Source organism: Octopus bimaculoides, chromosome 14 (assembly GCF_046866305.1).
Source record: "Octopus bimaculoides isolate indiv1 chromosome 14, ASM4686630v1, whole genome shotgun sequence".
Classification (NCBI taxonomy): domain Eukaryota; kingdom Metazoa; phylum Mollusca; class Cephalopoda; order Octopoda; family Octopodidae; genus Octopus; species Octopus bimaculoides.
In genome coordinates, this window is record NC_142941.1 from 4,801,876 (window position 1) to 4,817,159 (window position 15,284).

Here is a 15,284-nt window from a genome sequence, read left to right on the forward strand (position 1 = left end):
AAACTGAAAGAAGTAGAGAGGGAAAGTAGGAGGAAGAGATAGAGTTAATAAGATTAAGTGAAAGAGAGGGAGAGAGAGAAGGAGGGGAAGAGATGTACTGAGAGAAAAAGTAAAGGGAAAAAAGAATAACAAACTGGAGAATAAGTGAGACATAGATGTAGGAAGGCGATGGCGGGGGGTGGGAGGTGGTGGCAAAAGTAGAGGTTGGGAAATAAAGAAAGAAGAAGAGGTGAATGAGAAACAGAAAAAAGGGGAAAAAAAACATGGAAGATAGATTTTGTTGTGAGATAAAGAGTGTGGGGGAAGAGGTGGCATAGTGAATATGAGGGTAGGAGGAGGAGGAAGAGAGGGAGAATAAGAAGTGAAAGGAAGGGGGAGACGCTTGGTGAACTGAGTCCTGTGCATGTATGTGTGAGTGTGTATGTGTGTGTATATATATATATATATATATATATATACATATATATATATACATATACATATATATATATACATATATATATATATATATATATATATATATATATACACACATACACACTCACACATACATATATATATATATATATATATATATATATATATATATATATATATGTATGTATGTATGTATGTATATATGACATACTTCACATGCTTATACCTCCTTTCTTCTTGTCTCTCTTTCCTTCTCTTTCACTCTATCTGTCCCTGTCTCACATTCCCTATAGAGTATGTGTCTGCACATACGTATGTGTGTTAGAGAGAGTGAATAAAGGGTTGTGGGAAGAGATGACTGATAGAACGAAAAAAAAAAGAAAAGGAAGAAGGAACTAATAAATGTAGAAGGGTTTGAATGGGTGTTGGTGTGACGATGGTGGTGGTGTAAGAAGAGAGTGAGAGCGATGTGTGAAGGGTAAGGAGGAGGACATGAAGTAATTGTAAGGGAAGAAAGAAAAGAACAAGAATTAATAAGGAAGTTACATGTGGTAGGAGAGTATAGGGGTAGAGTAGGAGGAGAAGTTATAAAGAAAGACAAGAGCAAGAAAGACGGAGAGAGTTAAAAGTAGACAGCAGCTTCTAAACATGGCTGCTTGTCTGAGTTCTGTGTGTTCTCTTAAAGGGACACGGTACAAGAAAGAGTATTTCAGAAAAGTGGACATTTTGAATCTGTAGAGTGACAGTGAAATCACATGATTACTATAGAGAGAAGTGCTGTTTTTTCTGAAGGATGTCATCTACCAGACAAGCACACATATGTCCTTTCTTTTAAGTTGGAATTGTCCAATTACAAGGCATGGATGACCATCACAACAGTCTCTCTTGTCTCTTTCTTTCCACTAAATTTCAAAGTTTCATTACAAGCCAAAGAAAGGGAGAAAAGAATCTGAAACAGTTTGAAAATGGTTATAATACGTAATAGAGTGTTGTTTGAGAAAATTAAAGAAGTTTGTTTGACCAGAAAACCTGAGAAAATCAGCTTCCTGGAGAAATTGAGGGGTGGATGTACGTGCTACTAGCCAATGCAGAATGAAGAAAAGAAAACTTGTGAGGACAACAGCCATGGACAAATTGTGACCTGAGAGACTTTCTGAATGGCAAATCTAATGAAAAATTAGCTTGGTTTTTTTAATTAGTATGACCCACCTGATGATGTACCATGTCTTATGTGGCCTGCATCTCAAGAAAGGTTTACCCCTGCCTTCTCTAGAAGATAGGTGAATATCTTTGTGGTTGGAGGAATGAGATGGTTTGAGGAGAAAGTTTAAGTATAAATAAAAAGAGAGAAAGGGAAAGGCAAAACATTCTCAGTTGTTATTATTATTATTTATTATTTTTATTATTATTATTATTATTATTATTATTATTATTGAGTGAGAGAGCAGTGCATGCCATCAAAGTGACACTGGGGTCCAAATATACGAAGCCCATTATACCCATCATGACTACCCGTCTGATAAGGGTACACCAGGCACATGCATCACAACCATATGTACGCAACATGGTGATCTCATATCAAGATAAACAGCGCATGACCTCGCAGGTGGGGCCCAGTTAGAATTTTTTTCAGGTCGGGTAGCCCATCCCGTTCAAAAGGTCTTTGAATAAGGTTTGTTTAAAGATGTTGAGCAAAACACCCATGTTTCCAAAAGTGAATTATTCAAACCCCAAAGAATTCCTCTCAACACATGGCTATGATGCTCCCCCACTACTTCTGCTCGTGATCAGAGATGCACATATCGTCAGCCACTAAGGGACATGCTCAACTGATTATGGTCAAACAACTGACAAGCAAATCTGTGGTATTGAGCAGAATATTTACTGTAGCCCATCTTTTATACCAAAGCAAAACAATGTACAAGATAACACTTCCAATCAATTAAGATCAGATGTTGTGGGTCTGATTTAATGGAAATTTGACCGCTGCTTTTTGCAGACCAAACGTCCATCCAAAATGCTTCTGCGATTGCTGTCTCTGTAGACTCTCCTGCAGCAGCCTAAGACGTCTCAAAACATTGCAGCAGCATCTTGCTCTGACTCAAAGGTTGATAATTGAAGATCAACATTTGAGCCACAGCAAAATGATGCTCTTTGCCCATTTCCATGATTTTGTAGATCCTATTAATTATTATTTATATATACATATGAGACAGAGAGAGAGAAAAGGTATATATCACATAGATAAGATGAGTCTTAAATCCGATAAACAGAGACGTTTTAATATCTTCTCTGGCAGTCTGACTTTACTGTTATACAAACTCATAGAACTAAGAAAGACTTATGTTAACACACATACCTGACTATACATACATATTTACACATTTACAAACACAGTCTGGCTAGAGGGTTTTTTTAAAAGAAATTTTGGACCCAACTTGGTGTTTTCCAATTATGAGTTTTGTCTCTTGTGACATCAACGTACGTCTTTCTTTCCCCTTTTCTCCCTCTTTTAACGCTCTTCTCTCTCCCTCTTTCTTTTTCTCCCTATGTATTCTCTTACTCTTTCTCCAATTTCTTCTCTGTTGACGTCATGAACACACAGGAACACATTTCACGTCCCCCGACCTGTTCTTCCACTCTCTTTCTTTCACCATATATATATATATATATGTGTGTATGTGCGTGTGCATTTTGTGTATGTGTTTAATATTTAAAAGCTCAGATACACGTGTGGAGAGGAGGGGGATAGTGCACAGTTATATAGAGATAGGATGAGAAAAGAGAGACGTAGAAAGAGACAGACAGATAACGATAGAACAAAGGAGGGGAGAAAGTTACGGGTGGGGAGAGACGGGGAGTTAGAGATAATGAAAGCAACAAAAAATATTAAAAAAACAATAATATAAGAAGCTAGAAGCATATAAAATAACTAAAATATAAAAAGAGAGAGATGTAGCAAAAGAAAAAAAAAGAAAAATAGAGGAGATTTTAAAAAATATAGAGAAATAGGAAAATTAATGGAAAATAGGGGTGAAAAAACAGTTGAGAGATCGAAGAGAGAGAGTAAGGGGGGAGAGAGAGAGGCTATGTATTTGAGGGAAAGAGGGAGAAGATAGAGGTTGATAAGATAGTAATAGTGTTAGAGAGAGGGGGAAGAGAAGGAGAGAAAGATGGAAGAGATAACAAAATAGAAAAGAGAAAATAAACCGAATGACTCTGGCGCATAGAGAGAGAAAGGGGGGAAGGAAGAGGATGTGTGTGTGTGTGTGTATACGTGTGTGTGTGTGTGGTGTGGTAGCCAATAAGAGGGAGAGTGAATTGAGAGAGTGGGAAGAGAGAGAATGTGGAATAGAAGTAGAAAACATGAAAGGGAAAGCTAGAGTTTCTCTCTCTCTCTCTCTCCTTCTCTATGTGTCTCTTTCTCTTTCTGACTGTCTCTTCTCTCACTCTCACTATCTCTTCTGTCTCTTCTCTCTCTCTTTCTCGTGTAAGACTAACAGAGGGGAATAGGAAAAACTTGCAGAATAATAGAAAGAAAGCAAGACGAAAGGAAATAAAACGAGAGAGACTGACAAGGGGGGAGAAGAAAGAGCGTGAATGGAGGAGAGAGAGAGAGAGAGTGACAGAAAACGAGTAAAAGAATAGTGAAAGGAGGAGGGAGTATTATTAAATGGCTTCAAAAACAGAGGGAGTAGGAAAAGATTGTGGAAGAGATAGATAGATGGGAGGACTGGAGGGGGAAAATGATGGTATCGTCTGCTCTTTGAGTTTTTGATCGAGAAAGAAAATAGAAAATATACGATGATAAATGGTAGAATAAGACTTAGATAGATGTAGATAGGAGAAGAGAAGGCGATGATGAAATAAATGAAAGCAGAAAAAGAGAGGTTTATATATATAAATAGGACAAGAGAAATGGACGGATGGCGGGGGGGGGGGACGAAGGGAAACTTGGTTTGAAAGCAGAGAGAGAAGAGGTAAGAAGAGAGAGTGATAGAAAATGGGAGGAGAGAGAGGGAATATATGTATATATATATATATATATATATATAGATAGATAGATAGATATGTATATGTAAGTGTTTGTATGCTTCTATGTGTGTGGGTGCATGTAATTACAGTGAGGGAGAGAAAGAGGAGGATTAGAAAGATATGATCGTACAGACAGGGAGTGCGTAGCAGGAAGAAGGGGAGGAGATGGAGGTCATTGAATTCTTAGCAGTCTGGGTTTTGGGCGCACACATACACACGCACGCACACACACACACACAACATACACACACACACACACACACAACATACACACACACACACACACACGCAGAGTCTTTTTCTCTCTTTTACTCCCTCCCTCTCTTCTCTGCTTATTCCTTCTCTTCTTTCCCTCTCCCATTGTTTTTATCTCCCTCAACAGTGAGATGAGGGAGAAAGATGGTAGTAGTGGGAGTGATTCGAAAAAGTAGGTTGTGTGTGTATGAATATATATGTGTGCGTGTGCGCGCGCTGGCGTGTGTGATAAAGTAGCGTAAAGTTAGATGGTGGCGGTGGTGTTGAAGAGGAAGTTGGGGGGAGTGTGTAAGCTCCACCGCCGCCACCATCATCATTACTATCGCCTTATCACTGGTACTACCGCCTCCACCCCTGCTGCCGATGTATTCCGCCACCGCCGCCATTCCGCTATGACCACTATAAAACACCACCACCACCGCCAATGCCATCGAGGCCTCTTCCACTCCTACCATTGTTTTCTTTATTCTTCGCACATCATCATCATCATCACCGGCATTATTACCATCGTCATCTGATGTCTTTTTATATTTCCTATGAATATTATTAAAACTACTTACCATAACCACTATCATCATCATCATCATCATCGTCGTCGTCGTAGTCGATGTCGTTGTCATACCTTTTTGAAGTAGACACATGCATGTGTATATTTGTGTGCATGTATGTGTAACATATACTGCACATACATCACATATGTTATATACATACATGTATACGCGTGCACACACACACACACACATTATATATATATACATATAAGTAATATATATACATGTGTATATACACCTAGTTGGATCAGAGGAATGGAGAAAAGGAAGAGTTTCACCTGACCCAGAAACTAACCACACCTTAATTACAAACACCACCACCACCACTACTACTATTGTAAAGAAAAAAAGAAAGGAAATAGAAACATTCCTTGCTGAACCCCTGCATGCTTGGGTGACAGAGGTCAACTGTATGGCTGACCTTTTATATATATATATATATATACATACACACACCTAAGATGTGTTGACCACATCCTGGACATCTCTGCTGATTTCTCCCCACCCCACCTGCACCTCAACTGACCTCACCACCCCTCCACATACTGACATCTTACCTGAGAGAGAGAGAGGCTCAGAGTGGTCACTCAAATTGCTAGATATAGTAGCCACATCTCTCGCAAGCAATACCTTACACAAAGTGGGGAAAATGCAATTCAGAGTACACTGTTTCTGAAAATCAGACTGATGGTCATGGTTGGAATGCCTTTGAATATTGGTTTGTTTAATCAGAGGCTTACCGGCAGCTGAACAACAACTATGCAAGCATTTTAATTATAGAGATCACATAGATATGGTCTATGTTATAAGATACACATTATTTTCTTTTATTTCTTCTGAAAAATTTATTATTTTCTTAAAATTATCTATTTTCTGCTGTCAGTTTTATTAATCTCTTTTTTAATTTTCATTTTGTCTTTCATATTTTTCAGAATTTCTTCTTTGTTTGACACGAGAAAGCACCTTTGAAAGCTGTTTTGTGGCAGTAATCCCGAAGAAGTAAAAAAACCACAATTGTCTGCTGCTATCTGAACCAACAATCTTCTCTGATTCGATGATATTTAACTCTCAAATGTTTTCCACCATCAAACAAGAAGAGACGACATACAAACACATCTTAGAAACATATTTGGTTGACCAATCTCTCCTTACTTCATTTCTAACTCCAATTAAACTTTCTTAGCTGGCCCAGAATCAATGCACACACATATATATATATATGTGTATATATATATATAACATATTTTATAATATTCTCCAGCATTGATATCTAATAACGGCTGCAGTTTTTAAGACTTTACAAGATATTCTCTGACCACCTCTGACAACATTTCACTGTCTGCTCAGAGTTAACAGATGTAGAGTGAAATATTTATATATATATATATATATTGATATAGATATTTGTATAGATTGAAATATTGCTTTGTTACTCAGATATATAAATATCTGTATATAAAATTCTTTTTTGAAACTTCATGTTTGCCGATTGAAAAATTAAAAAAAAACCTTGCAAAAATGTCTCGAAGCAGCAATTTGAAAAGACGAAAGAAATCTCGGGCCGCAAATGTTGAACGGAAAAAAAGTGTGGATAATAATAATGGCCCGAATGAAGAAAATGGAGAAGCAGGAGATAACAACATGAAACAAGAAGCTACAGATGAACAACAACAACAACAGGAGCATCAACAAGAACAACAGATGAAAGAAGAAAATGAGAAATTGGTTGAGCAGATGTCTTCTTCGTGCCAAGAAGAAGCATGTGAAATGAACTCAGATTTCGTTGGCGATAATAACGAAAAGAAACTCATTAATGATTATGCTGAAAATAGTAGTAATGACGATATTAATAATAATACTAATTATAATAATTTCAATGATGATAATAATAATGTTGTTAGCGAAGACAGCGAGGGTATGGAGGTAGGTGACGAAGAAGAAGACGCTGCCCGACTTGAAGAGAAGAGCAAGGAAGAAGAGGAGCAAAGACTGAAACGGATCAAAGAAGAAGAGGAATACTGCAAGCGACTGGAACAGGAAGGAGAGGAAGGCACGGCTGTCATTCGTGTTCAGACAATGGAAAATTCTCATCGGTGCCAGATTTGCAACGAGGAATTTGCTGGTTTCCTTGATCTTGAGAAACATAAACTAACCCATCGGCAAATGAAGTCATTCGACTGCAAAATCTGCAGCAAGACTTTCACTCGCCGCAACCATCTGAAACAACACAAGAGAACACACAAGAGGCCCAATAAACTGCTGAAACCATTGTTCCAGTGTAACGTTTGTGGGCTGAGATTCTCTCAGAAAATAAACTTGATTGATCACGAAAAGAATCATGAAACTGAGATTTCTCCGCAGGAAGAGTATACTCCGCCGCCCCCGCCCCAACCACAGCCCCTACAACAGCCCCTACCACAGCCCCTACCACAGCCCCTACCACAGCCCCTGCCACAGCCTCTGGCCCAACCCTTACCTCAGCCCCAACCAGTGGTCTGTGATTCAGACCGACCTTACAAATGCAATTACTGTGAACGTACTTTCTCTAGGAATGGTGACTTAATGCGACATATGAGGTTCCATGAAGAGGACACGAGGCAACAACAGCCACAATACTTGAACCCTCATCTACTGTGTCAAGATGAGAAACCATTTAAGTGTAACATCTGTGAACGTGTGTTTTCAAGGAACGGTGATCTGACGCGCCATTTTCGAGTTCACGAAGAGCCGTCATATCAGCCATCTCAAGTTGCCAACTGCCAGAATGGAGAGGTATTCAAATGCAATATCTGCCAGTCTACATTTTCAACCAACGGTAACCTCACCAGACATATGAAGATCCACGAAGAAGTGGTCATCCAGAACAGCCCCAACCATTGCTATCAAAAAGAAGGCATGTTTTTCTGCAATGTGTGTGGCATTGAATTTACCCGCAATGGGGATCTCACCAGACATTTCAAAACCCATGAGGAACCGTTGCTCCAAAACTGCAGCCAAATCAATAACAATTGTAATAATAATGACCCCTTTAAATGTAACATCTGCGGACTTGCATTTTCCCAAAACAATGACCTTACTAGGCATATGAAGAGCCATACTGAATCCTGCATGCCCCACAATGTATACGGCTGTAACGGTGGTTGTACAGAAGAACCCCCTATGGCATTCTCTTGCCGCCTCTGCCGACGTGTGTTCTCCACGTTTATAGATATGACAGAACATATGAAGATGCATATGGAAGCATCTCACGCTCCACTCACAATGAAGCCGTGTTTTGATAGTCAAAGCCATGGCAGCCCTAAGGGTTGTATGGATGAACAACATTGCAGTATTCCACGACCTTGTCTCAAAGACGAACCTCAGAATGGCTTGAGATCGTATCTCGAAGACCAACCCATCATTTGTCCAATATGCAAACGATTGTTCTCACGACCAGGAGATCTAACAAGACATATGAGGACGCATGGTGAAACCGTTCTGCAGGAACACGAAAATTTAGCTTTTTATCAAGAGGAGAAACCATTTAAATGCAACATTTGTACACGCACTTTCTCAAGAAACGGTGATTTGACCAGGCATTTTCGTAGTCATGAAGACACCTATCTTCAAAATGTCGGCAACCCAGTTGTTCCATACGAAACTGAAGAATCCCATCGCTGCAACACTTGTTGTTCAGTTTTCTCTACAAACGGCAATCTGACGAGACACATGAAAATCCATGAGGAATTTATTAGCCAGCAAAATCTGAACAATTCTCCATTACAAAGAAATAACAATTCATTCCGATGTACAATATGTCAGAACTATTTCTCGACAAACGGTAATTTAACTCGGCACATGAAAACACATCGTGAATATTTTAGTCAGAACACTCCACCAATGTCTGTGTGTCCAAATGAAGACAGTTCCATGTGTCAGAACATTTGTCCACTGGATGCAGACTTCCAAGACGGAGAAAATTTAAATTTTGATTGTGAAGAATGCATGAAGGCTTACAATGAGAAAAACAACCAGAACCATAGCCCCTCTCTGCAGACTTTCACGTGTGTTATTTGCGAGAAAGTGTTTACAAACTGTGAGATGTTTGAGAGGCATGTTCGAAGCCATAACCAAGATAAACCTTTCATCTGTGAAATATGTGGAAAAGGGTTTGTACAGAAATACCACCTGACTGTTCATAAAAGGACTCACACCGGAGAAAGACCCTTTAAATGTAATTTATGCGGGTTCGCTTTCTCTCGCAAGGACCATTTGGTAAGGCACCAAAGGGACAATAAGGTTGGAATGTACATCTCAGAGGCAGGTGAGACACGATATTCCTGCATCCCAGGTGGTGCTTTACCAAGATAGTGCAGATAAATCAACTCAGTGTCCTGCATGGAATGTTTGTTGTTTTTGTCTGCCTGTGCCTGCGAATGTGGGGACTTTTGTCTGTTCCATTTGTCTCTACTCAAGTAGCAAACCCTCAACACAGCACTGAAACAGTAGGCTAGGCACATTCACTCATATACACATACTTACACAGATCTTGATATAATGTCATATATATTTTATCTTGGATAATTATGTAAAAAAAAAAAAATTTTAAAAAAAGCAAAAAGTTTTGCCAAAGAGAAATTTCTGACAATTTATTTGGATTACTTCTTCAACTACAACAACAACAATAATAATAGTAATAATGATAATAGAAATAAAAGAATATATTATATTGATAAAATAAATGTAAATATAGATATGCATATATATATATATGTATATATATAAATGTATATATGTGTGTGTATGTATGTATATATATATATATAAAAATATATATATATATATATATACTCACACACAGTGGGTAGATAGCTATTACTCAAGTTTTGTCACAATCCAGTATGGCATGTTAAAGAAACTGAAACAATGATGATGATGAAAATAATAATTAATGATAATAATAATAATAATATGGAAACAATGGCTTACACACACACACATGTATGAGAAGAACATTTTGTTACTAACTCAATTGTCATGGAGAGACGTGTGAAAAGAACGAGGGGAGAATTATAAACTTAGAAATAATTCTTGCTCAATCAAAAACCTGATAAATAAATTGATTGAATTTTTATATTTTCTTCTTTTTGTTAACAAAGAAGGCAACAAGAAGAAGAAGAAGAGACATTTTATTTATTTCTTGTTTTTTTTTTTATTATTTCTATGAAGATTTTTTTTATGTACACAGCCTTTTGTTGGTTTTTTTTTAACTTGTGTATTATTACCTCCCTTTATATGAACTCTTTGTTTTCCTCCCTTGAAACTTCAATGTCTCTCTCTCTCTCCCACACTCTCTCTCTCTATGTCCTTCTCTCTCTATTCACACAGACAAACACATTTACATTCACATCTATCCACAATCTCTGCTCTCTTTCTTTCTGTCTTATTGTTTAGTTGGACAGTAGCTATCAGAATCATAAGACTGCTAACTATTGATTCTTTGTTTCCACTTTTCCACATCTACCTTGTCTAGTTTTCTTGAAGAAAGAAAGAAAGAAAGAAAATAACAAAGAAAAAAACTGAAAAAGGAAAAGAGAGAAAACACACAGGAATATTAAATAACACTGCATATTTGAATGTGTGTGTTTATATATATATGTATATGTATATATATATATATATATATATATATATATATATACATAGGTGTTATAGACACACACAGACACACGTGTGTGTGTGTGTTTAAACCAAATGAATTCTTCAAGAAATGTTGGTCCAGTCTTAGGAGTTTAAATATACAAAGGGAAATTCTTTTCTCATTCTTCATTCCCAAGACAAAAAGTGGTGGAGGGGGAAGAAAAAGAATCATAAAGTAGAAATTTAATGTTTAACCTCCCTGGGTCTCCTTATTCTTCACCTCCACCTCACCTCTCCACTCACACACACACACATTTTTTTCCTCCAGTTTCCCTGCAATAAACCATTCCTGCCCCTTCATCCCACCACCCAAATATGGCAAAAGTGTAAACATCTTCATCGTATTAAGGAGAAAAACTCTTCCAATTTATTTCTGTGTCATAGTTTCAGTTGAAATTTTCAAACCATTCTAATTTGCCACAGTCACCATCATCATCATCATCATCATCATCATCAACAGCAGTAGCATCATCATCATCATCACCATCAATATTGCTTCAGTTCATATTTCTAATGATATATCGAAGGCAGACATTTTTTTTTTTGAAGAAAATTTTATTTATTTACTTTGTTTTCAAGAAAAATTAATCTTTTTTTTGTTTATAGAAAACATTTTTTATTTATATTTTATCATTTCTTTTTTTTCTTTGTAAGAAAATTTTATTTATTTTTCTGTCAAGTATATTTTTTTGGCATCAAAAAATGTTGCTGAGGATGAGAAAAAGGGAAGGGGTTGGCGGTGGGGGTGGGCACGACAACAGCAACAACTACAATAATGTGAAACTTAAAACACATCATTGGGTGTGGCTAATGACATTGTTGTGGTTACTGTTGTTGTTGTTGTTAGTGGAGGAGAAGTAGGAGGCAGAAACAACAGAGAATCAGACTGAGATAGATACCTTGTGGTGTTGAAATTCTGTCATGGATTTTTTTTCTCTTTTTGTTTCTTCCCCCCTCATTCATCTTCTAAGGCCGAATAAAATAAAGAATGAGTCAAGAACTGCAATGAATTTAGTCAACTAGGAGTCCCCTCCCCTCAAATTTCAGGTCCTGTTGTGTTCTTATGTCAGAAATAATATCATCATCATCATTATTATTATTATTGAGTGAGAGAACAGCACATGGCATCAAAATCACTGTGGGGTACAAATATACGAAGTCCAGGATGGAAGAGTATGGTGCAATACAATGGAGTACAAAGCAGAGTGCATCTGTGAATTCTAATGAATCTCTGATGGTTTTGTAAATGCTGGTGCAAGGCATGGTCCTCGTGAAAACTCCACCAAGGCCCCTGCTGCCCTCCTTCGAGTTTGTGGTTCAGAGTTTTATGCTTTTCAACAAGTGGGCTTTGTTGCATGGTCTGCAGTGTAACTCTAATCTCAGGGGTCGGCAGTAAATGAGAGTCAGTGGTTGGAAAGGCAAAACAAGAACAATTAAACAAATAGAAGACATGCACCAAAAAAATTAAATCAACCTCTTCCTCGTGTTAATTATGGAGGAACAAAAGAAAAAAAATGACTAAATAAATATTTTAAACTACTTCCTGTCACATGAACTTCTTTTTAAAAATCTCAAATGTTAAAGTATCCAAAATGAATAAGGAATTAAAGCTGTTGATGATGGTGGTAGTGGTTGTGGTGGTGGTTGTGATGACGGTAGACTTTAAAAGTTAAGTCATCATCATCATCGTCATCATCCTTGACAAGACATTAACTCCTTTCATACCAACCAGTCTCATGGTTTTCATACAAACTTCCTATTTTAAAAGGATTTAAATTAAAACCTCTCACAAAAATATCTCTACATTACTTGATGTTTCAAACAGCAAGTTTTTTAACTAAACTCTTCATTATTTTTTTCAAGAATTACTTGACATGCAGGAAATATATTTCAATGGAAATATGGTTAAAGAAATGAGTGACCCTTTTTAAAGGGTCTCCACCTCAATAAAAAAAAAAAGCTACTGTCCTCACACAGACCCTGTCTATTACAGGTATTCACCATTTTTGACTCGACTCGTTTTTCAGGCAGTTTTTTTTACACCCTGTCATGCATACACACATCAAATTGTCTATGTAAATATGTGCATGTGTATATATATTATAATATAATAAATATAATATAACATAATATAATATGTGTGTGTGTGTGTATATATATAAATACATATATATATATTCTCACAGATTAACTATAACTAATTATATGTACATAAATCTATAAATATATATATAACCAGTTCTGTTTGATAATACAAATATTAAAGAATTAATATCTTATCTTTATTCTCTGTTTTTATTTCATTGAAATATTTTAAATATTTTCAAAAATGTTGTTAATTATGTTAACGAGATGCATGTGTCAGGTGATTTCTCAGGTGTGAAACCTCCTCCCATTGCCACTGTCACCAGCTTATCTAATTGCCCTTCGTTACAGCTAATTGGTTGCTGGCCAGCTTATGTAACGGTTGCTACACATATATGTTTACATCTAACTAATATATAAAATATATAATCTGTGTGTATGTGTGTATACACAAATATATTATGTGTTTGAGAAATATGCTTCCCAACCAAGTGATCTCAGGTTCCGTCCTATCATCTGGCGCCATTTTGCAAGTGTCTCCTACTATAGACAGTGTATTTGTCAAGTCTGTCAGTTCACCAATAACGTGCTGGCTCACAATGAAACCACGGGTCATGCATTTACTGTGATGAATCCCCAACAGAGACACTACTGATTGGTGTTAATAGCAGTTTCAGTCAGATCATGAAGGATAAAGAGAGAACGGAATACCTTAGGTCTGGGATGGAATTGTATTTGACCATGGGAAACATTGCTGTATGCTGATGGTACAAGGTGGTCATGACTGGTGCCATGTTAAAAGCACTCAGAACACTTTGTAAAACGGTTGGCATTAGGAAGGGCATCCAACCATGGAAACCAGCCAAAACTGATTATGGAACCAGGTGTGGCTTCTGGCCTTGTCAGCTTCTGTCAAACTCTGCAACCCATAGGAGCATGGAAAACAGATGTTAAATAATGATGATGATGGTGTTTTCAATTAATCACGCATTATCTCATAGATTTGAGGTTTCAACGAGGTGATTGTTTATTTCTACAATGACATTGTAGGGCAGGTGTGATAGGTTGAATCTGGCTGGTTTTAGCATCAAACATGTAGAATATTTAGGTTGGGTGTGGCCGGTTTAAATGCTAAAGAGCTATTGTATATAGACTGTAGACTATATAGACTATAGCTGAATAATAGATGGGATGGTCATGTTTGGAATGCTTTCAATCATATGTCTGCTGGATTTGAATTGACTTGGAGATAAACAGGAACCAAACCTCACGCTCCATCACTGTGACTCCTTCCAACCCTGACAACAACAATTTTCTGAATATTGATTTCATAACAGAAATAAGAAAATAATAATAAACAAATAAACCAATAACAACAAACAAATAACAACAAATAAATAACAAAACATAAATGAATACATAAAGAAACTCACAATGAACAAATAGCAAAAAAATATAACAAATTCTAAAAATATAAAATTTAATCTGAAAAATCTTACAAAAACAACAACAACAACAACAATAATGACAATGATGATACGAATAATAATGTTATTAACAACACAAACAACAACAACAACATTTTTGTGATTATTGATTTAAGGAAGATAATAAAAATATAAAAATATAATCAATAATAAATAAATATTTAATGATTTTGTTTGAGTTTGGCACCAGGGTTAATTGTGCTGTATTACACTTGACTGAGGTTACCCCAGTTTTGAGGTGTAGTACAGTGGGCTAAGGTTACCCCAGTTTTGTGATGTAATACAGAAGGCAGAATCACTCCAGTTCTGTTGGCTAAGGAAGAAATTGCCCCAGTTTTGTGAATTGAGGATACTTCAGCTTTGTGATGTAGTTCAGTGGGTTAAGGTTATCCCAGTTTTGTGGTGTAATACAGAAAGCAGAATCACTCCAGTTCTTTGGGCTAAGGAAGATGTTACCCCCCAGTTTTGTGAACTGAGGATACCCCAGTTTTGTGGTCTACTACAGAATAGAGAATCACTCAAGTTTTGTGGGCTAAGGAAGATGTTACCCCAGTTTTGTGGTGTAGTACAGTGGGTTACAGTTGCCCCAGTTTTATGGTGAAATACAGAAAGCAGAATCACTCCAGTTTTGTGGGCTAAGGAAGTTGTTACCCCAGTTTTGTGAACTGAGGTTACCCCAGTTTTGTCATGTAGTATAGTGGGTTTAGATTACCCCAGTTTTGCAGTGTAATACAGAATCTATCTATCTATCTATCTATCTATCTATCTATCTATT

General features: G+C 36.9%; 1 protein-coding gene across 1 annotated transcript in view; it reads left to right on the forward strand.

The window, feature by feature from the left end:
- Positions 1-13,216, forward strand: part of LOC106870072 (uncharacterized) — a 48,518-nt gene extending 35,302 nt beyond the window's left edge. Inside the window, exon 2 of the mRNA XM_014916043.3 lies at positions 6,191-13,216. Within this exon, the coding sequence (XP_014771529.1) occupies positions 6,777-9,608 (2,832 nt within the window). The 5' untranslated portion in view covers positions 6,191-6,776 and the 3' untranslated portion in view covers positions 9,609-13,216. The remainder of the gene's footprint in view (positions 1-6,190) is intronic.
- The last annotated feature ends 2,068 nt before the right edge of the window (positions 13,217-15,284 follow it).